At 36.1% G+C, this 27136-nt stretch overlaps 1 protein-coding gene across 2 annotated transcripts in view; it reads right to left on the bottom strand.

Moving 5' to 3' along the window:
- Window positions 1–25461, bottom strand: part of APC (APC, WNT signaling pathway regulator) — a 62713-nt gene extending 37252 nt beyond the window's left edge. For both annotated transcript variants that reach the window (XM_026865347.1, XM_026865348.1), the window contains exons 1-3: window positions 25309–25461; window positions 6487–6571; window positions 5340–5541 (exon numbers count right to left, since the gene is read on the bottom strand). In XM_026865347.1, the coding sequence (XP_026721148.1) occupies window positions 5340–5541; window positions 6487–6571; window positions 25309–25443 (422 nt within the window). In that variant the 5' untranslated portion in view covers window positions 25444–25461. The remainder of the gene's footprint in view (window positions 1–5339; window positions 5542–6486; window positions 6572–25308) is intronic.
- Window positions 25462–27136: the final 1675 nt, after the last annotated feature.

Here is a 27136-nt window from a genome sequence, read left to right as displayed (position 1 = left end):
CAGACAGGATGCATTTGCAGCTGTTTAAAACATTTTAAATGGGTATCATAAGCACACTGCATACCTGAGTAGCCTATGAGAAAGATAGGAAGATTAATATAAGCAGACTACAAAGAAAAAAATGTATTAGAAATTTTATGTATTATTTTATCAGTCCTTCATTAAATACATTTACAGAGCTGTGAATTTTATCAATACAGTTATATAGCGTGCACTGTTACACCATTTTCCAAAATATGTATTAAAGTTTTCTAGCAAAACCTGGTTAGTAGGAGAATACAGAAAATTAATTCTTGTTTTTTTTCTGTGGGTTTTTTGTTTTGTTTTGTTTTTAAATATGTTAATCCGTTTCTTATAAATGCTTTCTGTGAGCACTCTTCTTCCTTCTGACATTTTAATATTGCTCACTACCATTAATGGAAATGCTAAAATCAACACTTATCCAGAAGACAGAAAGTTGCATACAAGTCTTCCTGGTACTGTTTTCCATCCCTTAACTTCTGCATCCCTCTCTCTAAACTGAGGTTGTAGACTTTCTGAACAACAGCCATATGAACCTTTCACAAATCACAAAAACACATTATGGATAATTACTGTAAGTTGTTAAGGAACAAAACCACAGCATACAACAAAAATACAAATTTCCCCTGACTACTTTGATAATGCATCCCAGTCATGATTTGTGATGAACATAATCAAACTTCCACATGACAGAACTTCATGTAGAAGAAAGGATTTAAAAATATGTGTTTTACAGGATCTGTTAAGACTTAGTTCCTGCTTTTAAAAGTTTCAAACTACTTTTGATGACTTAACATTTATACCCTATAACCACTGCAAGTGACCTGACCAGTGTTCAAACAGGAAATTAGCAAGAGACTGAAAAACTACACACATCTAAGAGTGCCAAATGTTTTAAAACATGAACAGAATTACATAAATTTCCGGATTTGATTAATTATGTTGAAACAGAACTGTTTTAAGAATGCCAGGACCACACATTAAGTCATTTACTGGGCAGCTTTTACATTAGACAGGTTTAAAATCAAAATCAGTGAAAAGAAGCAACAGTTACCTTACTGTTACAGGTAACTGTAGCAGTTATTATAGGAAAACAGTAATTTTTCAGCCACAAGGATGGGGCTGGCAGGAATTCCTTAAGTCCTTTAGAGAGACTGAAGGAAAAGATAGTAAGATGGGGCTTGGGGAAAGCCTGTGGAGAAAGTAGTTTTTTTGGCCTCCCAATTGCTCATCCTGTTAAGACATACCCGGGGTGCCTGACCTCTGCACATGCAGGCATTCTTCATGGCTTCCCTTTTTACCACCCTGGGTGCCCATGAACCAGTTGCGTCCAGTTTGTGAAATTATATTTGTAGAAGCACAATTAATGCAATCCTTATAAAACATATTTTTACCATATGAGGATTTGCAAATGTGAAAGGACTGACTAATTCTGCCTCTGGATGCCAAAGAACTGAGTTTTACTTTCAGCTAAGTGAACATGTGATTAAGACCCTCTTGTAAAATGTGGGGTATTCAGTTTGTGAGACACTGTGTCATTCAATCTGCTTTGACATGCATAACGGATGCTAGAAGCCAGAAGAGAACTTAGGAACCATCAGTGCTCCATAAATAACATAATGCATGACCTGAGGTTGACTCCTTTAATTTAATAGTGTTACTTTTGCTTCTGAGTAATGCTTTATTTGGGATTACTAGTTTGGTAACACTGCTCCATGAGAATTTAGGTCTCAACAAGGTCTTTAGGGTCTCTTAGCACAAAGCCTGAAGGGTTGGTACAACTATAGCAGGTTTTACTTCAATTGCCTTGAAAATAAGAAGCAGGTCTCTGTAGATGTGTCTGATAAACTGTTCCCTGCACTTCACATTACTATCAGATACTACACCAACTAGGAGTATGGCTACTCAGCCTTCTAGAACTTCTTGAGGTTAGAAGACCATTTAAGATGGAAGAACTGTTTACTGATCATGGAAGAAAAAGATGGAAAAACCCAGCAGTTATTCCCTCTTTTTATATCCCAAAATTGTTTACATCAGCACTTTCACAGTATCAGAGAAAATTCTGTTCTCTGTCATACACTGTCAGGTTCAGTAGGAATGCAGCAAAGCAGATGAAGCAATCTTTTGGAACTTTACACTATTTTTATGAGTTAACAAAAAGCCTACAATTTGAACTGCTTTTCTGAAGGGTCAGTATGGTGACAGTCTTCTTGAATGTAGTGTTTTTGAAGTTCCCAACAATATATGAAGCTGACTGAATGAATACAGAAAACTGGTTTCTCCTTTTGGAAATCTTTTTTGCATAATTATGTCAATGTTATTCCCAGTTAAAAGGGAGAAGGGAAACAAACTATTTGCTAACCTACTAAGTTACAATTACAAGTAATAACTTTACTTCAACTGATAGCTGATAAAATAACATCTTGAAAATGGAACACTGCTGATAGATGCTATAGAGACTTACGTAAGTTGTATAGTCAGCCAAAGGGAGATGACAGTAGGGGGAGAAAGAAGACATGAGACAGAGAAGATGCTGAAAATCAACATTAAGAAAATAAAAAATGAAGTGGCATAAACCAGAAGGGATAAACAAGGCATAGAAACACTTTCACATAAAAAAATCATTACACAACTGTCATCTTTACTGGTAAATTAGAAATTTACAAAGTTGAGATTACTGACTGCAAAAGGCAAAACAAAAAAAAAAACGTAACCTGCAGCATATTCTGAAAAGTTTTGTTGTTGATACAGTGTCTTACCAAACACACCTGAAAACAGCCAGAGAGAAAGCAGGAGATATTTAATGAATAGTGTATTTAGTCTAAATTGTCAACCTAGAAGTATATATCTCCCATTTTTTAATCTTTTTTTTTTTTTTTTTTTTTTTTTTTTTTTTGCTAAGCAAATGAGAAACAGGCAATTTCATCATTCTGGTAAGTGAATCAATTGATTAATTTTCTTCCCCTCAGAAGATCACATTTAGCCAAGCTAAATAATTTTTTCAACACAAAACGAATTTTAGGGTTTTTCTTGTTTCTTACTTGTTTACACTAATAAATACCTAGTGAATTACTTTATTAATAAACATCTTGTGAATTTGCCAATTTCACACACATTTAATACATGATTTGGTCCTTGCCCAAACACTGCTGCCCATGAGCAGCATATATTGTGCCAGTGTGCTAAGACCTGAGTAGCAAAGTTCTCCTGCTGCAGATTTCCAAATAATGTTATTTTTTTCTAAATCATTTTAATATTTTGAGGCTTGCCAAGTTCCAAGAATTCTTTGAAAGTCTGTTTAAAGTGCCAGAAAAAATTCTATTAGCAAGTAACACGTGTTTACATACATGTTTAGAAGCAGAGAAACTTAGTAAATATTCTAAAGAAGTTCAGACGCAAAGCATAGGAAAATAAGTGCTTAATTTTCTGTCAGAAGTTGTAGTGATTTTAGATGCGTGGTCGTACAGCCCCCACCTAAAGTTTTGATAAATTTGGCTACCCAGAGTCCACATCAATGCTCTACACATTTCTACATGTCCCCTGAAACAGCATAAAGAACGGGGCAGTTTGGATTATTCATCATTTCACCAATAATGAAGCCAGATGTGATCTGGCCACGCCTCTAGATATCATCTTCTCCACAGCATCTTTACGCCATTAGTTGTGACAGTAACACTGCCTAAACTCATCTGAAATAAAAATATCCTTATCCCTTTTTTTCAGCATTATTTGGAATAAAGACCATTTCACTGTCTAAGCTGTCTTTATTGCCGAGAGAAATGTCCAAAGAACTATCACCTTAGAATCCATGACAGTGGGAAAGGATCACAGATCATAAATCAGGCGGTGCTAATCACCTTGAAGAACTTCAGCTGCTATAAATTAATCCTTCTTGTTCCAAGTGACCTGGAGTTCACTTGACTCATAACTTAAAGTCCTAACTATACTTAAATATTTCAGTATCACACATAGTAAAAATCAGCACTGGAAGAATACAAACAAGGACACTGTTCTGTTAAGATGGAAAATGACAGACACATTACATTCTTGAAGACTGGGATGAACAAGTGGGAAGAGATTCACAAATTCCTGAATATTCTATAGAGCTTCTCAGGAATCTAAATATTATGCAATAGAGCAAATAGGATTAGTGATTCTAACTAGAAAAATGATAAAATAAAATGGCTGCTAGAAGAGGCACAGTATGGACCCATGGGAAGTTACTTTCATTCTACTGACAGGAACGAAAGGGGCCTAGACATAGTACCTTGGAGGAAAAGTGTACTCCTTTGAGCTCTTGACAGTTTTACTGAACACCAGAAAAGGCCCTTTAGAAGAGGGGTTTCTGAAGGGTTGCCCACAAACCACTTACTACCTGCCAAACTTTTGTACTATGACTACAAAGTGGATTTTTTTCCACTTGTTAATGTGCTTGTTAAGGACTACTGGGCATAAAAATAGTGTTGCTGTTTATTTGGTTTTGCAGCCCCCAGCTTGACATTCTATCCGTTAAGCAGCTGTCAGTGATCTAATCTTTAGGAAATCCTGTCTTACAGACAGGCCTCTGAAAACATCTGGAATTTCAGCAAGGTTCATTTTAAGATATAAAGATGTCTTCAGTGGAAACAGCTGCATGTCTCTTACATTGCTTTTCCTTTGTAAGTGATTGATAAAGTGATACAATTCTGTATTATGCCCTGAAAGTATGGTCTTCCTACTACATGGATACCACTACCTCCCAAGAAAAGAAATTCCATGATTTTGTCAACACAAAACATCAGATGGGAATAACATCTTGAAGATAAGAGCAAATGGTTTTGTTTAGCTGACATTTTTTGCTGAGAGAACAGAACCGCTAGGTAAATGCCTACTAACAGTAAATAACAGATCAACAAGCTATGGCAGTTACAACCATTTGCAAACAAAAGAAAGAGGCTGCACCATCACATTGTTACAGTTTCAGCACTTATCAACAGTGGTGAGGGGATACAGAGGTATTTGGGATGCTCCAACACCTCTCTCTAAGTATATTTCAGATGCTCACAATCTGCTGATCAAAACAAAATAACCTTCAGCCAACAAAGGGTATTAATGAAATGCATATACGAAGAAGCAGTGAAAAACATATGGCTTTTAAGATTTTTGTGTGTGTGTGCGCATCTAAATGTAACATAGATTCCTGGTTTCCTTATCTCTCAAGATAAATATACCAGTGATTAAAACCACATGCACAATAGCTAAATACTAGATGTGTCAGTAAACTTTCGTGTTAAAAATAGAAGTCAATCCATACTGGACGAATAAACGAAGAAATTTACCTCTCTTTTTCTAGCTCTTCTAAATAACCAGTGCTTTCTCTGCTTCCATTCATAAATCCTCTTCTTGGAAATGATCCCATGGGAACAGGACTGCACTCTCCTGAACGGCTTGACACAGACCCTTCCCGGCTCCCATATGAACGCACAGACACCTTTGGTCGTAACTTCACTCCAGGAAAACTGGTACTTTCCAAGTTCAGTTCTGAATAATAAAGAGTAAACATTTTCATAGCTGAAGTTCAGCAGCACAGATTTAGAAGATTATTTCTAAATTAATTTCTTATTTCCTGACCAAATCCATGATTTTTTTGATGGAAACATTTTGCATGGAAATCCACAGAACATAATGTGAACAAACCCAATCTTAACGGTCCATTTGTAGAATACTAGTCATCTGAGCAGATGGCCAAAATGCAATTCTGACAATCAGAACAGTATGCCCACATGAGTCTGCCTGCCTCTTTCCCAGAAGGCTTAAGAAATGGGCAGAGTTTTGCATAAATATCATAAAAATTGTTCTTGTGGCCCAGTTCCTAACAGCTTATCAGAGATCCTGCAGGTGCTTCACTGCGACATAAATGACTACAACTCCATTCATCACAGGGCCCTTAAATGCAGACATCCCCTACAATATTTCTGGTAGAGTAGTAGGGATAATAGATGTATACAGGGAGTCAGTGGTGTGGGCTAGCTTTGCACATGTCATATAATGGGATGATGCACATTTCAGCACATGCTCTAGGGAAGGGGGCATACATCAATTTGCAGCGTGACAAATATAATTCCAGTAACATGACATGGAGAGGGCAAAGCATGCAAACAAGTTTAGAAAAATGGTGGAACTAATCTATCATTAACTTAAACAAAGGTATTTTTTCTGAAGAAGTGAATGAAATGCAAGTTATATCAAAAGCAATTCACATGAAGCCCTAGGGCAAGAGAAGCAAAAGCATAAAAGCAGCATAGAAACGGGGTGTTTTGAGAATGTGTTTTAAAATGCTTAGCAAAAATAACAGGCACAGAGACTATGCGTGATGATCAAAGTCAGCACTGGTAAGAAGATGCAGGTGAGTTAGAAAATTTTGTCCCAAAGAAAAAAACAACTGAGAAACAAATGAACTTACTTAAAACATAATTCCAGATTTACCTTTAAGTCGTTCCAGTAAGTCAATTTGTCCAGAAGATGCCATTGCCTCATCTTCAATACTTCCTTGTAGTTGTTTCAGCACCTCCTGTAAGAAATTAAGCTTAATTAAGATATCCTTACAATAATAAACCACAAGGAAAATACAGCTTATCCTGCCCTCAACTGCACATTTATGTAACAGCTACTGAGACACTGATGTAAAACTATATTTCATGTGAGCAGTAATCAAATGTCATAACTTCAATTGCCATCAAATATTATTCTACAGTATTTCTCCAAGCACTGCTATGATGTAAAGCACATCCTGAATAATTCATACTCTCTGGTATCCCAATCTATCAGCTTATTTAAAAGTTCTTGTCAAAGTAAGTACCAATTATTTCTAATTTATAGATGGAGAAATCAAAGTACAGAGAAATTAGTTACCTAAAGTCAGTCTTGTAAAAAAAAAATTTGGATACATAACTAATAGTTACAAAAGTATCTTGTATACCACACTTTTTAAACCTCAAAGACATCAGAGAAGAAGTAATCCACAGTATTTATTTTCTGTGCAGCCTTGGCACCACTGTAAATCAGTACGGAGAGTACTACTACTGCTACTACCACCATGTAAGGAACTTTTTGGACTTTTAGTATGTCTCAACATCGCTGTCTCCACGATGACCACTTCCTGACTCAGCATAAATGAGCACACCTTGAAGGAAACACACAGTCCCCGATGAAAACCACATCCGCCCTAGATGAGGACATCAGCAGTCCCCCATCGAGCTGCGCCTACGCATGAGCCGGGTGGAGGGGAAACCACGGCGAGACAGATCGGCCCCTCGCCAGCACGACCACCATGGACACCCGGGCATGCGTGCACGGAGGACCACGGGGTGGCACCTGCAACAACGAGCCCCGTGGAAATGGGCGGACAAACTGTGGGGACGGGGACTATAAAAAAGACAGACTGCATACTCCTTGGGAGAGGGAAACCAATTAGAAGAGGGAAACCAACTAGAAGAGGGAAACCAACTTGGAGAGGGGAACCAATTTGGAGCCAGGAATGTGGAGCATCATCAGACCGACAGAACATTGCCGGATCCCTGGTCATGGTAATTAGTTGCGCCTCTACCGTGTTCTTGCTTAGGGATTCCGACCTTTTCCTTTCTTTTCCTCTCTGTCCTATCGCTCTAATTAGTTGTTATAGAAAATAAAGCTTATACGGTTATGCAGCATCTGACCTCATTTGTGTCTTAATCTCACTCTCGGGATTGTTTAAGAACCCTCCCCAATATCGGATCGGGACACACCACCACACCTATGAGGGAAAGATTTAGGATCCCCTTTAAGGTGTCACATGATTTGTGTATTACTACTACTACTACCACCACCACCACCACACCTACAGAAAAGAGATTTAGGACTCTTTCATGCAGCTGAAGCTTCAAAGCCAAGAACATTGCCGTATGCTACTGAAACTACATATGATAAAACTATACAGCTGAAAGAACATCTAATGCACAAAAGGATTCACAGTAACAATGATGACTACTACTCCTCTAAAAGGGGGCTTGAAGCCCCCAGGTCCCTAATGCTCAGTGGCCTAAATTCAGGTAGAAAATTAAATGCAAGTTAGTGAATGCCTTTTTTATATCATAATGGCAGATGCATCAATAGCAAAAATAAATTGAAAAGAGTGGCCACAAGGCAAAATGCCCCTAATAGACTTTAAAATACCATTTTTCATACTGTGGCAGAGAAAAGACTTATAAAAGCAGCAACAGTCAGGAAATTAAAACAGTTCTGAATAATGAAAGGTACTCCATACTTTTCATACCTAGACTCTACACCCAGAGTGTCCTTCTGTTCAGACCAAAAAACTAATTAATTTTAGACAATTTAAAAGATCTCCACATCACTGTCGACATTAATGGTTCTTTAAGCAGACACACTACTGAGCCTTTCTATATTTAAAGTGTTGCTTCTTGTATCAAAAATTAAAAAAAAAGAAAAAGAAAATAATTTTGCGTAAAGAATTGCACAGGGTTCTGGGGAAATAACCCCCAAGTACCAGACTCAGAGCAAACAGCAGCAGGACAGTCACTGCAGCTGCCCACCGCATAATTAGATGCTGGTACTCTAGGAAGAGAAATTCTGGAGTACAGACACTTCTGTTTTGCAGAAATAACTCTGCAAGTGGAGTTGAGGCCACGTTTCCCAATTTACATGTTGCCTGACTGATGGAGTCAAGCTGTGAGTCCACGTTCACTTTTTAGTTTGGATTGGTCTGATACCAGACCCCCATCTGACCCACCAGATGTACACTGGTTCAGACCGTAGGGTGATCTTGGAGCGTGAACCAAATTCCTTTCACTCAATGGGACCAGGGTTGAACTAAACAAATCAATCAAAAAAAAAATCCCCCGAAACAGTATGCATGTTGGGTCCTCAGCGAATTCATCTACAGTTCTGCTCTTACTGCATTACCTTTTAATGGTGGCACAGCCTTTAGGATCAAGTCTGGTGTGATAACATTACTACTCTTGGAAAGACATCTCCACTGTGCTTGTGCTTTTAAGTACATTAAAGGGCATCCTCATTAGCCATATGGCCCAGCCATTTCTATACATAACATCTGCCTTGTCAGCAAAGTCAGACCAACTAGTTATCTGGTGTTTTTCAAAGAACTCCTCCCACACTATCTGACATAAAGGCAGATTAACATTTGCAGACAGCAGCCTTAATTTAACAGCCTAAAAGGGCAATGTGGATATGTGGAGTGATCTTGGGAGTTTTGCAAGACCTGTCAACTTATATAAATTTAGAAATAACTAATGAATCCCTTTTCTCTGAGAACAGCACCTTGGTGCTGGGAAAAAAACCCAGCACAAACATCCAACCCCTCTTCTCATTGCCTTCTTAGAAGCCTCTTTCTCACCTCCCTTTGTGGCAGTTCTGCTATATGAGAAATCGCATGTTCAGGATGTTTTCCTACTTAATCAGAGAATCATTCAGGTTGGAAAAGACCCTTGGGATCATTGAGTCCAACCATCAGCCCTACTCTACAAAATTCTCCCCTACACCATATCCCCCAACATCTCATCTATACGACCCTTAAACACATCCAGGGATGGTGACTCCACCACCTCCCTGGGCAGCCTGTTCCACTCTCTGACCACTCTTGCTGTGAAAAATGTTTTCCTAATGTCCAGTCTGAACCTCCCCTGTTGCAGTTTAAAGCCATTCCCTCTTGTTCTGACACTAATTACCTGTAAGAAGAGACCAGCACCAACCTCTCCACAATGTCCTTTCAGGGAGTTGTAGAGAATGATGAGGTCTCCCCTTAGCCTTCTCCTCAAACTATACAGTCCCAGCTCCTTCAGTCGTTCCTCATAGGATTTATTCTCCAGGCCCTTCACCAGCTCTGTGCCCTCCTCCGCACTCGCTCCAGCACCTCGATATCTCTCTCGTATTGAGGTGCCCAAAACTGGACACAATACTCCAGGTGTGGCCTCACCAGTGCAGAGTACAGGGGGACTGTCACCTCCCTACTTCTGCTGGTCACACTATTTCTGACACAAGCCAGGATGCCTGCCTATGAGTCTTCCTGCTTCAATAGCCAATATGAACAGCTATATTGAAATACTATCACCTTTTCTTGAACTACGAAATTAAGTAACTGAGGTGTCCAGGCAACTAGGGACTGCTTTTTCTTAACACTGGCAACAGGTAAACATAAACATACTGGATCACCTTTCTCAATTTTCTCTGCTACAATTCATTAATTTAGGTTGTAAGTTTTAGTTTTTAAACTGTCCCCCTTTTTCTCAACAGCACACGCATTTTTTTCAAGTTAATGGGTAAAGTGTTCTTTCCTATATTTTTCTATATTTCTTTTCTATAGTACCATTGCCAAGGTAACAATGCCCATTATCATGCTATGACATCAATTTCAAACTCAATCAAAGCACACTTTGAAATCTAAGCTGGTGAAGCAGAGAAATGTTAGAAAGGAAGATGCAGGCCCTGGGCCAGGTACTTGTGGAAAATGAAGCAGGGTGCTAGAATAACAAATTGGGGAATTTACAATTTTACTTTAATAAAGGAATAGAGAAATCTTCTGCAATAACCCACCTGGAGGAAACAGGGCAAGCTATCTATTACTGTGATAATGCAAATTTTTATTTATTCACTTATTATAACTCCAGGACTCAACACTAACGATGTTTAAATGCAATTATTCCATTCTTTCCCCCTGAGATTAATATAGTACTTTGAAATAATACTCTTCCACAATAATTTTATACTACATTTGATGTCACATCTGCTAAATAGTGTAAAATCTTCTCCACAAACAAACCTGAATCAATTTAACTGAAGTCAAATTAATATTCTGTTTAGTTATGCAAGTTTGAATAAATACACATATAACACCGTAAGCAAATTCTTTACTGACTTAGTAGTGACTATGAAAAAAATACTAAACGTAGGTGTACCTATAAAGAAGGCTGCAAAAGTTTTCTTCTGTTCTTTTAAAGACTGTAAATCAAATTATTTTAATGGTCATTTAAATATAACCTAGTTTATCTTGTCCTACCGCAGAAATACAAATGAATGCTTTTAGAAGTGGAGCTGGCCCAACGACATCATTTAAAAAGGTTTTTGTCTTCAGTCTTTGGACTGTGAAGTACAGAAAAATGTCAATATTTTTGTTTTGTTTTGTTTGGACTCTATGAATATAGTCCTCACCTTACAACTACTTTATGGATAGTTCAATAAAAAACATCAGACTGGTCAGCAAGCAACTGGAAAACTACTGAGAAGAAACAGTACATGCACCCAGCTAAGTGGTAAGGGTTATAAATAAAATTGCTTAAGGGCTGTGAATTTACTCAAGAGAGACTTAAAGAGACTAAAGAAATTAATCACAGTGGAACAATGTTAAAAATGCCAGATTTCAAATCCAATGAGTTAAGATTCAAAAGTATATTCCATTTTTGAGAATTCTAAGTATAAATACTGATAATTGTATTTAGAAATATGCCAAAAGATGGTATCTGTAAAATGACACTCTGGTTTAGACATATACCTCTTCTTTGGCAGGAAAGGGAGCACTGATGTCAATTCTAACAAATCAGGTTATGTTTAGGTTTCTGTAAAAGTTACTTGCTTCCCTCTTCCAACCCTTCTAAATAGAATAAGCTTTATTAACTTGGATTCATTTTTTTTTTAAGTTTTGTGTATTCAGCGTATGAAAATAAAACATACGAAATTGTTGGCAGCACTATGCCAGATATACTCACAGGCCAGTATCTGCTGGAATAGTAAGCCAACAAGCTGTTCTGAAATTTACTGGATCTCTTAAAGTTAAGCATGAGTTTACATTTAAAAAGATTTTGAACAAAAGCTATTCTATCAATCAATTTTTTGTAAGATACTCTTCATACCTGTTCTTCCTTTTTAGCTAATAACTATACTTGGCCTGTGTGAAGAGACATTCCTGTCATCTACATACATATATACACATAGACTTAACTGTGTGTTTTTCAGTGTTTGTAAACAAAACCCAAACTGAGTTATTCTTCCATTTAGGTTTTTTTAAGTTATGCTTACCTTTGGTTACTACTGTATTTACAACATTTGAGCATAAAGACATTTTTAACTGCACCAATATAGAAAGTATTTACAATTTCAGACTGTAATTTAACATTAATCTTAGCACCATATGGAATGGGAATATGCATACTACATGACTGAGAACTATTATTTTAAACCAAATTAGCAGTATTTTTTAAATGAGAAAATTTCTGACAGCATTTGTATTCATGTTTTTAACCCAATATGTTGAAAAGATAACATAAAATTGCACTCTAAACTGAAACTGGTTTTTGAATTTCAACCCAGTGTTGCATTCTGTTTCAATTATTATTTGTGTAAACAGGTAACATACACTAGAAGCACATCCATCACTCAAATTCAACAAAAACATCAGATGTCAAAATAGCAAGGCAGGAACAGGGATGGACACCAGAATACTATTTTCTATGCGTTTATAGATAGCATAAACTTAAGTTCAAGGTCTTGCATACCTTGACAGTGCCTTAACACACTGTACGACACTTACAGGGGCCAAGAGGCCCTTTATTTTGGCAAATTACACTGCTACTTCATTAAGCTTGGTGGGACCTCTTCTAATTGCCTGAAGTGCCCAGCAATCACTCTGGTTGCTAAAGCCTCTAACCAGATCCAAACAGTAACAGCAATGATGACACCCTGGAGCAACTCAACTTTTAACCTTGTAGAGAGAGTAAAACTTTTGTTATGTGAAATGATGTTGTTCATTTGAATTTCAAACACTGTCATTATCTGAAAGAAAAATAGTTGCTTCATACCACCATGCTCAAGAGCTGTCACTTACTGTATATATATATTGAGGTATTAAGTTTTCAGTGCAAGCCCACTGTCAGATCAACTGACATTAACTGATTTTATGCTCAAAATGAATGCTGTCTGAAGTAATGGCAGCAGCTATATATAACACCAGCTCAATTTCAACTAAATTCTAAAAACCAAAATTTTTAAAAAAATTTTCTTTTTTCAGTGTTCAAATCAATTTGGATTCTGGTAGAATCTTTAAAATTGCAAAGATCATGCTAAAAATACTACTTATTGTGAAATCATACCAACAAACTTAAAAAAAATCAAACACAATGCCCCTGCTGCTTCTTTACTACTAAAATAAATTCACTGATATTTTAAATGTCTGCATTTTGCAAGATGCTGTTATTTTTATAACCACATTTTTAGTTCACATGAACCTAGAAAGTTATTTTCAAATGTCTGACTGCATTAGTTGTGCAGTCATTGAAGAGAGTTATTTCCCAGAATTCACTATTTGATTCAAGTTGTAAAAATCAGTTCAGCTTTTGGGAGTTTCTTCCACTCACACATCAGAATTTATCTAATGACCAATAAACATTAATAGCTTCAAAATTAATTTTTAGAAAATCTATCCATTGCACTATCCCTTGCATATATATCTACTGTAATACTAGTATTCTTCCCCTCCATGTCACAATCCTGATGCAACTGTGTTCTTATAACCTTTAAGACAGGCATCACCTCTTTCCTTCCGAAAGCACTGGTGTGTGGGGCACCACAAAAACATTCTACATGTAGAAAATCCACCTGAAAGTAGGGGAATTAATTTGAGTAGATGCAAGTTCATACTAGGAAAAAAAAAACCCAAACAAAACCCCCATGTAATATTACCTATGCTAACCATGATTACCATTTCCCCTTGAAAGACTTCAAAAGTTCAAGTGCTTACACAACAGAAAAGGATGAATTGAGATTAACTGAAACCAAGCATATACTGGAAAGAAAATAGTGGATGAATTCACACAGCCCAAGTTATGGAAGGTCAGAATTTAGCACCTATTCCACAAATATTTATACAGGCAAGGAATATTACTGCTGAATCAATGCCTCTTCTCCCTACTAGTTCACCAAACAATGCATTTGTTGAAAAACACTGAAAAATAATATTGTCATGAGCAGAAACTAAAATCTTTAGAAATTCAGCCTCAAAATAGGCATTGTCAATGCCAATGGGAGACTACTAGGCAGCAAAAAGATAGCAGCCAGTGCTCTGCCAATGTGCCCTTAAGAGTTAATTCTCCAGATGAAAAGCCTTTTAAGACTATACACAGCTCTTTGCACTCTCAAACTAGACCAGCTAGCTATTATGTACAGTAAGACTGTTCATACGTGCAGTTAAATAAAGCAAATATGAAGACCTGTGGAAAAAATGAGAAAGCTAGTATGGCTACTCAAAGAACAAAACAAGGCATCACCATGTTCTGTCCATTTTTGTCACACCTGTTGTGCAGAATGGGATGAATATAAAGCTAAAATAGGCTTTCACAAATAGCAAGGGTGTATGAATATCTGCTGTGCAAATGTCTACAGGGCCAAACATTTGGAAGAGGACCTGACCTTCAACATGTCAGATCTCATGCTACTACTGTATTTTCAAATCTGTCCCTTATTAAATAGGTATAATGTGAAATTTCTACAGCTAGTTGATTCATTGCTGTGCACAACAAAGCCAGTTAGCTGGTAGTGAATTTTAAAAATCTGTATTATGTCAGAATACAAACCATAATTCAGTTACACTGAAAACAAAATATATGGTATTACTGAATCAAAATATTTTGGAAGGTTGTACTGAATGTAATTGGATTTTAAGCACCGACTGCCCAGGATGCCACAGTGTTATGTAATGTCTGTATGTCACAATTCGCACTGAACTCTCTTCCACTAGATCAGCTGTCTGCAGACAGTATTTTCTGATGGTGACTGCAGTTGTGCAATTTCTATAACAAATGCAACCCACTCATAGTGAGACTACAGCTCATTCAAGAAGACATGATTTGGCTAAAAAATCCAGCTGACAGAAGAGGATGGAGCTTTAGTTTAGTTTTAATACTGAAAATATATTTTTTAACTAAAATACATTTTCTGGAAAAAACACTTTCTGATTCTCTACAGATCATTATATACATGAAAATCTGTGTTTAAAGACTCCATCTGCACAGATAAATTAGAAAATAACACTATTTTATATAAGGATATATTTTCATACTTACTATGTGCATTGAGCATGTTAACTTTGGAAGGTTATTTTGTAGAACAAGTAAAACTGTATCATAGATTCTACAAACTAGCTGACAAAATCACAACAGCACAGTCCACCTTTAAAGCCAGCATTCCCTTAATGTTTGAATGTGCAAACCCAAACAAAATAAAATGCATTTTAAGTTTTTCTTGGTGGTATTTTTTTCATCTAAAGACGAAAAGAGTAAAAATAAACTCTACTGTGTAAATACTACTTTTTTGTAGTATATTTCAACCACAAGGTTTGTGCTACCAGCAATGAACAGGTCTGGGAGTCAGATTCAATGCAATGTCCCCACTAGTGAAAACTGATACAAACAAAGTTTATGCTTTCAATTAATTGATTCCGTGCCTTAGTTTTCTTCTCAAAAGCAGGAAACTCATTACACAAACTCCTTGTTTGCTACTGCACCTTGACCTGTTTTTCAGAACATTTCTAGTTACTTCTACATTTCCCTTTATTGTCTAGTGTAATTTATGTACCTGCTTAAAGCTCCCCTGAAACTGGACCACAACAAAATTCAGTGAAGTATCAACGAAAGCAAGACAAAGCCTCTACTGTATGCCAGACAGAGCACGTATCAAAACAAGCTTTAAAAGAATGGAAGTTTAGAGAAGAAAACCAAGCTCTGTTAAGTCAGTACCATACAAATAACTTGAGCCATGAGTACAAAGTATAAAAAAACCCTCCTTAACCTTGCCTACATCAGCTAGAACTTTGCAAAATAAGTCAGACAAAATGAAATTGACTGGAAAATGAAGTTGGCTGGAAAATGCATGGAAACAAAGCTTGGACAAGGGCAGCTGCAACACAGGCACTTTATGAGGTACAGTACTTGCATGGCAATGAGCAAAGTTAAGAGCATGCTAGAAGGTTCTCATCAGTTAGTGACACACTGGCTAATTAAGGAAGGAAAATTTATGTTCAACTGCTGCCAGTAGCAAGCAAAACCCAGAAGTTTCTTTCACTACCATCTGTATCCAGGTAAACAGGTTTCTTCTCCAAAAAGCTGTAAGTCAGGCATGCACGGGCAGAATTAGAGAAAAAACATGAAAAAAACAAACACCAGAACTTATGGATACAGTAAAAAAATGGTAATGTGTCCACAATCTCATAGCAGCATTGTACTGACATCACAGGATGATCATACCACTTTGCCACTGCTTCATAAACTATAAGGAACTATGGGATCATAATGGCAACTTAAATTACTCAAACTCTGTGGACTTTTATGGTTTCCTAAAAAAAATCACCAAAACCAAAACCCGCCACCCAAAACCTACCACTTTTTAATGTGACAGTTATCCTAGTGCCACCTTGTACAGAATTTTTGAAGTTAAATTACCACAAATTTCAGTCCCAATTGACCTAAATACAAATTTTCATAAAAAATGCTTTCCTGAAATTATTTAGTATTGTTAAGGAACATAAAAACTAAATGCACTGGGGACCACGCTACTTTTCAGGTGGACAGAGTGTTGCGGTGGATCAGCTTAGACCTTCTCATTAACACTTTCTCTTGAACTCCCAAAGAAAACTGAAAAATTTTTAAATAAAATGACAAACTATAAACCAGGATAATCAGATAACATTTTAATTAAAAATATTAACTATTCAAATGAAAGAAAAAAGTTACCTGAAGAGGCACACTTCAATTGCTATTTTTGAGTTTCTGTATGATTGCCCCAGTGCCTCCTGTACCCTTGCAGGGCAGATGTGAACTGCAGAGTGCTACCTGGTCCAAGAAAGGGCTCTCCATCACAGACAAGGCAGAGGTCTCCACTTCCTATTCTACCCTAGGCTCTTCTTCTTCTTCAGGCATGGGCTCCCAAGCTGTTGCTGCCACCTTCCCTTGTTCAGCCCACCAGTACACCCTCCCCCCACCTAAGAAGGCCACTCTCCCTCTCCTCCACAATGCTTGGGAGGTCTAGAAGGGAGAGAAACTCCTCCTTGTCCTCCTACGCCCTTCTTAAGGGAGCATAACCCAGCTGTGAGAAAAACAGGAACAGAATCAAGAGCAAATGCTGTCCTCCACACTGAGACAGACCAAATGCCCATCCACACTGACATCCCACCTCCAACAGCAGGAACCTTGTGGGGACACATGAACAAAACAAAACCTACTGTTTCCTTCTCTTGTATGTTCTCTCTCCATCTGCCAGCTGGCCTTGACTTCCTGAAACCATGTCTCCAGTGGTACTACCTCCTGATCAATTCTTTTGGCATCAAAATGTTCCCATGGCAAAGACTTAATGATAAGACACTAACCTTATTTTGTTTGTTTTCCACTTGTTATCTGATAATGTTATTTGATGTCCCTTTGATCTGGTAGTGAGGGAAATTAATCATTCCCTATTAACTTTCCTCAAGTTATTTATGATTTTTTAGAGCTCAGCAATGTTCTTCTGATCCTGTCCCTCTCTCTCTTTCCGCTCTCTCCACCTGAAAAGCCCTATTCTATTCAATCATGCTACTTAAGGAAGCTTGTCATATCACCTACTTTTTTTTGCACCTACACTAATTCTACCAGATACTTCCTAAGGAGGTTCATCAGAACATGCTATTCAACTTCTGGATGAAGTACGTGTCCATCCTGACATAATTATAGCTTTTTTTGTTTCCCTATGTATGCCCACTAAATCCCAATACAAGAATGACTTTTTGGATCTAAACTAAGCACTAATCTGACCACTTGTAAAATCCTCTGATATTTTCTGATATTTACAGTATCTCCAAGATACTCAGTATCTTCCTATGTTGTTGCCATAATAATTCCAAATTCCTCATTATGTATATAAAGTTATGGCTGTTTTCCATCATGATTTACACTTCAGGGCACTGAATTTTATCTGCCATATATTCAATTCAGTCAATCAATACCACAAGATTCTTCTGCAACTCTTCACACTCCGTGTTCATTTTTATGACACTGAAAATCATCAGTCAAACTTTTTCAACTCATTCTTCTTTTTCAGATAACTTTATGAGTATGCTGAAAAAACACAGGTCATGTCAGAAATCTCACTAGGACAGTACTGGTAAAATAAAAAAAACAAACCCTGACTGTTTATTCTGCTCTTTATTTTCTACCTTTAAGTTGGACAGTAATCAAAGAACCTTCTAAATTAACTTAAGTTCTTCAGAAGTCTTTGATGAGGGACATTATTACACTAATTTTAGAAATCCTAGCAGACTCATCAATGTCAATATTGCTTACCTCCTGCTCAATAATTCCTTCAAAGAACTCCTATTTGTGAGCTACACTTCTCCCTAAGAAAGAAATGTTAACTCTTTGCCCACCAGTAGTCTGTTCTTTACTGTGTTTTTTCTCAATATGTCCATTACAAACTCAAGCTTGCAGATATGTAGATAGCAGTTGTTCTTGAACTTTTTTCTTTAAGAGTGGCATCACACTTGCCATCTTCCATAATTTGCATGCTAAGGTAATTTTAAACACAGAATGCAGATCTTGACCTCTGTCTGACAATTGCAAGTGGTTGTTCTAAACAGAAGGACTTAAACATGTAAAGGATCTTGCAGGAAAATTACATACATACAAACTAATCTGGAAAGCAATGGAGATGTGTGGTGGAAAAAAAAGATTACTGAACTTCCTTCGGTTTGAATTCTGTAGTCTGACAATGTATCATTATGTTTAATGGACAACAAGTGATACATAAGGCAGCAAGTAAAAACATGCTGAAAAAGGATCTCAGGAGTTAGTGGGTACTTAACTAAGATCTCTCAAGCAGTGAGGTTGACATAGTGGGGATTATATATAGAAGAGAAGCTTTGACTAAGAAGCCATACTTAGTGAACTGCTGCAAGAAGGGAACCTACCACAGAGGAACTTCAGCGTCCATGAACAAACAAGAAATTACTGCCTGACAAACTGATGAAGATTTTTGACAGAAGGGAATAATTTGCATGACCACAATTTCAAGTATCCAGATCTCACAATCATTCCAGTAAACGCCTTCTCCTCTTCCTTAGGCTACAGTCTGGTTTTTGTTTTTGTTTTTTTTTTTTTAAGCCAAAAGGGTAATACCTCAATCTTCTCAATGCTGAAGGAGAAAGGGTGGAATAGGTTATACCTTACAGCTGACAGTTCAGCAGTTTCATACTTAAGTTGCTTTTGAATACTTGGATGAATATAATTGATTTCTAACATTTCACTGTATCTGTTTCATCTCTTTATTCTGTAAATCTTATGGCTGACAAATTCAAGACAGGGACATGAAGATGTTAGCTGCAGAGTAAGGAAATATCCCTAAGCTCCATATGAGCAATTACTGTGGAGCTATCACTACTGTGGTTTTGTTCCATGAAGCAACTATAATCCACTATGTTATATCTGACAACCTCTTAAACTCTTATAACTCCTACCACTTGGAAATCAGATTTCTAGTGACTGCTCTCAAAATGATGCTAATACTCCAATGTTTAACAGGATGCACAATATGCCTACAATACTAAATTCAAGATTCAATACAAACTTCTCCAATTATATCAGTTTGCTTACTACGTGTAGCCTATTCAATAATTGCAACTCCAGATCAAATATATCTATTTTAACATAAACATTTCTCTTCTATGTAACAAATGCTTTGATTTCATAATTTAACATAATTTTTCAATTATTTTATTTCTGTATGCCTTGGTGAAACATTTCACTGTGTGTGATGCCAGCTAAAAATCTTTTCTCCAAAGATTAAAGGCAAAAGGGAAAATGCAAGATGAAGCTGAAAACACTCTTTTTGGAAAGAGATGGGAAGTCCCGTTATCTGACACTGTAAATATCCCCAGCAAAAAGTGTAATTTATAGTACCCTAGAAGAAAAACTGTTATTAAATTTCTGAAGGTGGGATTGCAAATAGGAGTATCCATTAAACATCTTAAATATAGACGAACCTTATATACAAGACAGATACACACCACATATGTATATAGCACAACACAATTGTTAACTGTATGCATCAGGTCTCCGTGAATGTGTTAGGTTTTAAAGTCTAATCTGCAAGCACACAGTTTACCATGAAACAGTGAACTAAAAGTTCTTGTGTCAGTTACAAAAATACCTCCTAGCACCTTCTGTGCTCTACAATGAGGATCATTAAACACTGATAATCAGAGACAGCTGATAAGAATAGAGTAGATTTTCAAGGTTAAATTTCAAGAAATGGTAGCTAAGCGATTTTATGTCCATAAAATGGGGTTTTCTGAGTTAAAAGACAATGTGATCACCTACTTAACTAATCAAGGAGATGTCTGATAAAAGCAGTCACACATTCCAAGAGACAAAACTGCTCAGCTGCCATTTCAAAGCAAATCTTAAAATTTAGGCAAGGGGGATAAAGAGTACCAATATTATCTGAAATCTTATGTCACTACAAGTGTAAACTTCTAAAAAAATGGATGTGATTCAGCCACTAGTATACCTGATATAAACAATCAGCACTCTTTTTCTGTTTTTTGTTTGTTTTTGTGTTTTGGGGGTTTTTTTTGGGTTTTTTTGTTTTTTTTTTAACTCTTATGGCTTATAGATCTCAAAATGCTACTTCCATACAAGGTTGACATAGAGTTCATGTCCAAAAAATGTAAGAGAGTGTCAAAACACCGCAAGTCGGTTAGTTCCTGGAACATTCTGAAAGCCAATCCTTTTTTTTTTTTTTTTTTTTAAATAAACAAACATATGCTAACAAACTCCAAGTGGAAGCAGTACATTTTTAAAATTCCCTGTTTTCAATGAAAGAAACAAGCTACTGTAACTTTTAAGTTGCTAACTTGTTAGTCTGCTATTCCTACTACGGATTTGTATAATAGTCATAAAAAGATATTATAGTAAATTATAATTGCAGATAAAATGCAACTTAATCATATTTAATTATACAATCACAGCGATAAGTATTAAGTTACACTCAGTAATAAGTAATAAGATACAAGCTTTCACATATTCCCACCAATACATCATGACAGACACAACATGAAAAACAGGCTCCATGGCATCTTCTTCTTTAGCACACTTTTTACCTTTAATTCTGCTAATGTGAGTATTAATTAATCAACCTCACAAAGTACGTATAACACTGCAGTAAGTATTATATGTGCTTAAAATTTCTTTTGCAGCCACATTATCTCAGCTTAACATTGTACAAACACATTCAGAATCAAAATCCTCACACCACCTTAGCACTTCCTTTTTTATTTAGTCAAAATCTATTCCAATCCAACATAACAGTATTGCAAGGATTATTATCCTGCTGTCTAAATAGCACAAGAAACCCACAAACACCATCCACATCAAAAATAAACCACTCTTTAGACCTGCACTGGACATAATAACTAGCTCTCTAAAACTTTGTATTTTAAATCTGAATTCCTTAAACAAACAAAACAGCAACCAAAAAACCTACAGAAAAATTATTAAAACTAAAACCTTTATATGAGGACAATGATCTGCCAAAAAACCCACACTCCACAAAACAAAAAACTGTAAAAAAACTCCATGCATAAGCAACTCACGATTTTCTGAGAACAAGAGTTTAACCACTGCCTCGTTTCTTTACATGTACATTTAGGTCATTAAAATGTTTCTAAAAAACCCATCCAATAAATCTACATCAGTTCTAGTGACAGTCTTCCTATTTTATTATTGATACATGTAGACACAACACAGAGGACATTAAATAAACTGGAAAATTATATGTAGAATATAATTTTAAGTGTACTATATGGAAGAAAACATTTTGCCCACAAAGCACCACATATAATAAAAATGGCTTTCCTAACCAAGGTAATATGCATTACTCAGTTTACTGTAAAATCCAAGTGCTCAAAGAGCATGGAAATCAAGCATGTTGTTATTCTTTTGCTGCTTCTTGAGTACTTGAAGTTGTTACACATACCTATTTGCCCCAGATTTTATATATGCCATCCTTGACAGAAAAATACTTGTCTTTTATAGGAACCAGGCAGGAGAGTGACAAAATGTCTCTAAAATTTACATGCACATAGCATAGCTCATTTGGATTGCTTTTTGTCTCTTTATGAATTTCACAGGTTTTGAATTAAAATAAAACTGTGCTGTTTCTTTTCTAAATTTGTCCACAGTCTGTGTTTTATGCAGTTACTGTTACTATCTACATCTAGAAACCATTGTTCTTCATTTATGGGCCGACATCACCATTTCACCAACAATCAAACTGCATATTTGTTGATGTAGAAAGAACATTTTATGGTACCAAACTGCTGTATTTCATCTGACAGTAAGCTAATAGTTAAAACTGAATTTTTGAAGTTAGTCATAACACTCTGAGGGATTTCTTTTGTTTGAATAGTTAATCCCTAGGACAACACAAATGAAAACCCAAAGTGGACACTGTTTTACTAATCATTTTGGACTTGCATTATCACATTTATCTTTACATATCACGTTGTTTTCTTATCAGCAAATAGACACTTTTAACTTTTAAACATGAAATTTAGCTTTAAACATGAAGCATTCAGATATCGTTCTTATATAGGTCACTAACAGTTTATAATAAATACATATGCAAAATGAGCTCATGTTAAGCTTTTAATTCCAGTATGATTACCTTATATTTCTGAAATGGAGTGATTATAAAGATGAGGCACTTGTACAACATTTTAACACTACTACTTCATAAAATAAATTTCTTTAAAGACTGTCTTTAAAATGCCCTTCCTAACTATTCTCATTCACAACCAATAAAGAATATGAGGCAAAAGAGGAGACACAACAAACACATTAACAGTCCAGAGAACCACTGTGAGATGTTTCTGCACTAACCCACTGATCAAAATTCACAGTGCATGAACTGCAGTATCTGCCATAGAACCACAGCTTATTTTCCCCACTACTGCTCCCCTTGTCCCACTAATATTTGGGATTTTATTTGGTAGGAGGGTCTGCTAGGGCGTTGTGACATTTATATTCTCACAAAGGATCATTTTTTCCAAAACATCTGGAGTTTTAACTGCTTATATGGTAGCCAAACAGCTTTCAATCTCCACTGCTCTGGTTCTTCTCATCACCTTTTCTTGTAATTATCCCTAATTATGGCACTGGAACCATACAAACCATGCAGTTTCTTTCAGTGGAACAAAGTCACAGCATACTTTCTCCAAAAGGTTGCAAAACTAAAATATCTCCACACTAAAGAGAATCCTGCAACGATCCCCATCTAACCTCACCCATAGATTCCAATATCATTCCCGTATCATCTTTCAGGTTTAAGTCCTGTCGAAGCTAGGTTTTGACCCTTTCCAAACACATCTGAAACAAACAAGGGAAAGAAACAGCTTCTTCGTTCAGATGCAGGAGTAAGCACTCCTGAGGAACACAGATGATTAAGATTTATTTGTAGAATATGGATTTTTTTTTTTTTTTTTTAATCTGAACATTCTCCTCCCCACCCATCCCCCACAATGAAAATAAACATACTAAGTTTGATATTTGAGTTAGAGGTGTTTTTGGATAAATTCCTTAGATCTAAAATGGCATTACAGAAGAGAAAGAATCTGACATCTATGCTTATAAGCACTCCTCTGTGGAGTGTGATAGAGCCACTTTCCATTTGGTGGTCTGCAGGAAGTAAGGATGGAGAGCTATTCCACAACCCAGACGAATGCCATAGAGACCAGCTTATACAGCTGGTCTGTCTCTAGGTCAGTGGAAATTTAATTATCTACTTAAAAAACTGAAGAACTGTATGGGGACAAAGAAGGGTAAAAAAGACATTTTCACTATGACAAAGATATCTTTTCTGCTCTTCCCTCCCTTATTTTAGGCTGCAGTGACAGGGAGAGAGTTACTGACAATTTTTTAATAATATTATCTTAAGAAAACCAGTATGACTGACAGAAGTCGTTTTCAGATACATAACTAAGCAAACAAATTTTTTTTCCACAGCTGCTAATGCCAACCATGGTTTCAAGTAGCTGGTGTAAAAGACTACAATTTCATCTCAATTTAGGCAGCAGAGTCATCTTCATTTTATACTGCAATGCAAGGATTAAATGTATCTGAAAAAATTGTGCTTCTTTCAAGTGTTGTAACTAGTGACAGTGTTTCAGAACACAAGAAAACTTTTCCTCTTACAGTGAACATAGAGGTTACAACCTACATGCTGAAGGAAAAGAAAGTTCAGTTCAAAGTATTTTGAATTGCTATATTCATGAGATTACCATATTTTTAAAAATAAAGATTAGTTATAAAGGAACAGTAAGTCTGTGTTATCAAGACTGGAAAGGAAGGAGATGGGCATACAAATGTTGTTGAGTATTTAGAATATGCCTACCCTATACAGGAGTACATGCAGAGATACCAAGAATTTCTGAGCCATATTAACTGAGGTACCAAAAGCAGCCTGGGTTTTGCTGGCTGTTCACAAAAGCAGCAGGATTTGTCAGTTTAGGAAGAGCACTACATTCATGCAGCTATAATGCTTGTGAAATTCTGCCTTGTTCAGTGTCACGGATCACATGGATGTAGCTGTGTATGTATCTTCCTACTGAACAAAATCCATCTAAATTCCAGCTGAGCCTAGTGTTTTCTCTGGATAGGTGGCTCTGAAGGCCTACATCTAGCCAGTAAACACCAGATGGGACAGATCTGGGACAGATATTAAGTATGAATTTAGGCTTTGGGAGAGGCTGGAGAACTTGAGACCTTATTTTAAAATTAACTTTTCCTTCTGGGATGTTCAATACTGTAATTGTAGTAAACCCCAAAATTTTTAAACTTACCTTAAAACACTGAAAACCTCCAGTCTTTCCCATGTTTTCAAGAGCTGAACAATACTTGCTTTGTCAAACCATGTCAGCAGATAGGACTTCCTGCTGGAAGTGCTAAAATGGTAGTACTTATCATGACACACCAGAAAAGAAGCTATGAGATCTGGAAACTGTTTCTAAAAAACTGTTTGGAAATATTTCAATTTTCAACGTAAAAAAAAAAAACAAACCCCAAAACTTATTTATGAAGTAGATTTGATAGTTTTCCCTTACACATCCTGGAAAAGGACTTCTGTAGGAATATAAAAGCACACAAAATTTGTTGAGCAACTACCAGTCCTTGACACAAAAGGCAGCAAGAGAAACACTGATGCACACAGGCACCAAGCTTGCAATACCTTCATATTAGATGCCTCGGTTTCCAGTTTTGTTAGGTGATTTGAGTTATCCTCTAGTTCTTGCCGAAGGTTGGAGTTCTCCATCTTTAGTGCCTCAACTTGTTTTAACAACTGATCATATGAAGCTGCAGCCATCCTGGGCTACCCTCAACCCTAAAAAAGTAAGAAAAATAGTAAATTTAAACTTTTTAGAAAAAAACCCCAAATTTATCTAACTATAAAACTCTCTTTCTTTTCCATTTACCACTCAACTTTCTAAACATTTAATTTAAATCCAGTAATCTGAACTATTAATTCCTAGAACTAATGCCAGTTCAAAGATTTTTTTCAGTGGGTTTCCATTTGATACACATGATTAAGCACATGAAAGAAGTTCATTAACAATTACATTAGGTATTAGGGAAAGCCAGAATACCTGAAAAAAAAATATTAGTATAATTCAAAAGCATCCTTATTATTCACATTTCAATTCTAACACCAAGAAACTCTATAGATAGACCATATTTAATAATTTTTTGATAGACAACAAACACTGTCAACCATATCTTAAAAAATGCTAAATGCCTACTTATTTTATTAAATGAAAGTTAGTAACAGATGTTAAAAATTCCTAGGAACACTACACACTAAAGGAGATGTTTTATGAAGGGCAAACGGTAAATAATATAAAGTTTCAACAGAAAAAAAGCATCAAATGCAGTAGTAATCAAGCCTTACGTAAAAATATCCTCCAAGGCATAAAGATTAAAACAAACGTACTTACAAAATTCCAACACAAGGAGCAGTCATATTGCATAGTAGAATAAAAAGATAAAAGTCTATTCTTGCTATCAGGATATTCCATATTATTTTAGGTAGTATTTTAACATCAGTCCTAGAACACATCATAATTATTCAAATATTACAAAGGAGAAAGAAACAAATACCCCAATTTATATAAAATTAAAATAGTTTCCTGCTTTCCAAACAAAAAGCAGAGTTGTTCATCTAACAATATAAGCTAACTAAAACATAGCTAACCATGTTTGAAGCTCTTTACAGCTGAAGGTCTCAATTTCTTACTCATCAGTTGCCCAAGAGAATAAAAGGAAGCCTAGTACTCCATACATGTACAAGTTACCCTTCCAATGTCATCATAGGAATTTCCTAAGTATGTGGCCTGTAGCTCAAAGAAAAAAAAAAAAAAAAAAAAAAAAAAAAAAAAAAAAAAAAAAAAAAGGCTTACAGAACAACATTTATTTTCATCACTACTACAATACTTTGAAAAAGGTGAAACAATTAAAAGCTCTTATTTAGCATTTTCTTTGTATCCTCTCACTGGGCCTTCGACCCTCCTTATGTAATCAATTTTGCTCTTCCAGATTACTCAACTGAATTATCCAGCCTACTAAAACCAGGTAAAATTATTCAAAAAGGTTTTAGTTGCCCAATAAAAATTTTGAAAATGGTTTTAATCTTTCTCATTTTAAACTCAACAAAACATAAAGAAGAACAGGAACAACAATGGAAGCTGTAGTGCATTTGATATGACTAATTTATTTCCTTTTCAAAAAGCAAGTCTTCACAATCTAAGCACCTATCATCAAAGATGGGAAAAGGAACAATCCTTCCTCTTATGGAATTTTGATTTCCAAGACACTATTAGTAAGCTTCAGAAAAAAAATCCCTAACAAGTTTCTTCTTAAAAATCTGGTCATGCTTTATTGGAGACCTCATTTTTAGAGAAATGAAGATAATCTGAAACATCTACTCTATTATGTAAATTCTGTGGTTTTTCCATCAGGGTGTTTTAACCTAAAAGGTGGAGAGCTTTCAAACAGTTGCAACA

Source organism: Athene cunicularia (assembly GCF_003259725.1).
Source record: "Athene cunicularia isolate RWA chromosome Z unlocalized genomic scaffold, athCun1 chrZ_part1, whole genome shotgun sequence".
NCBI lineage: Eukaryota > Metazoa > Chordata > Aves > Strigiformes > Strigidae > Athene > Athene cunicularia.
Note: the sequence above shows the minus strand (reverse complement) of the source record. Positions and strands in the feature narration are given on the sequence as shown.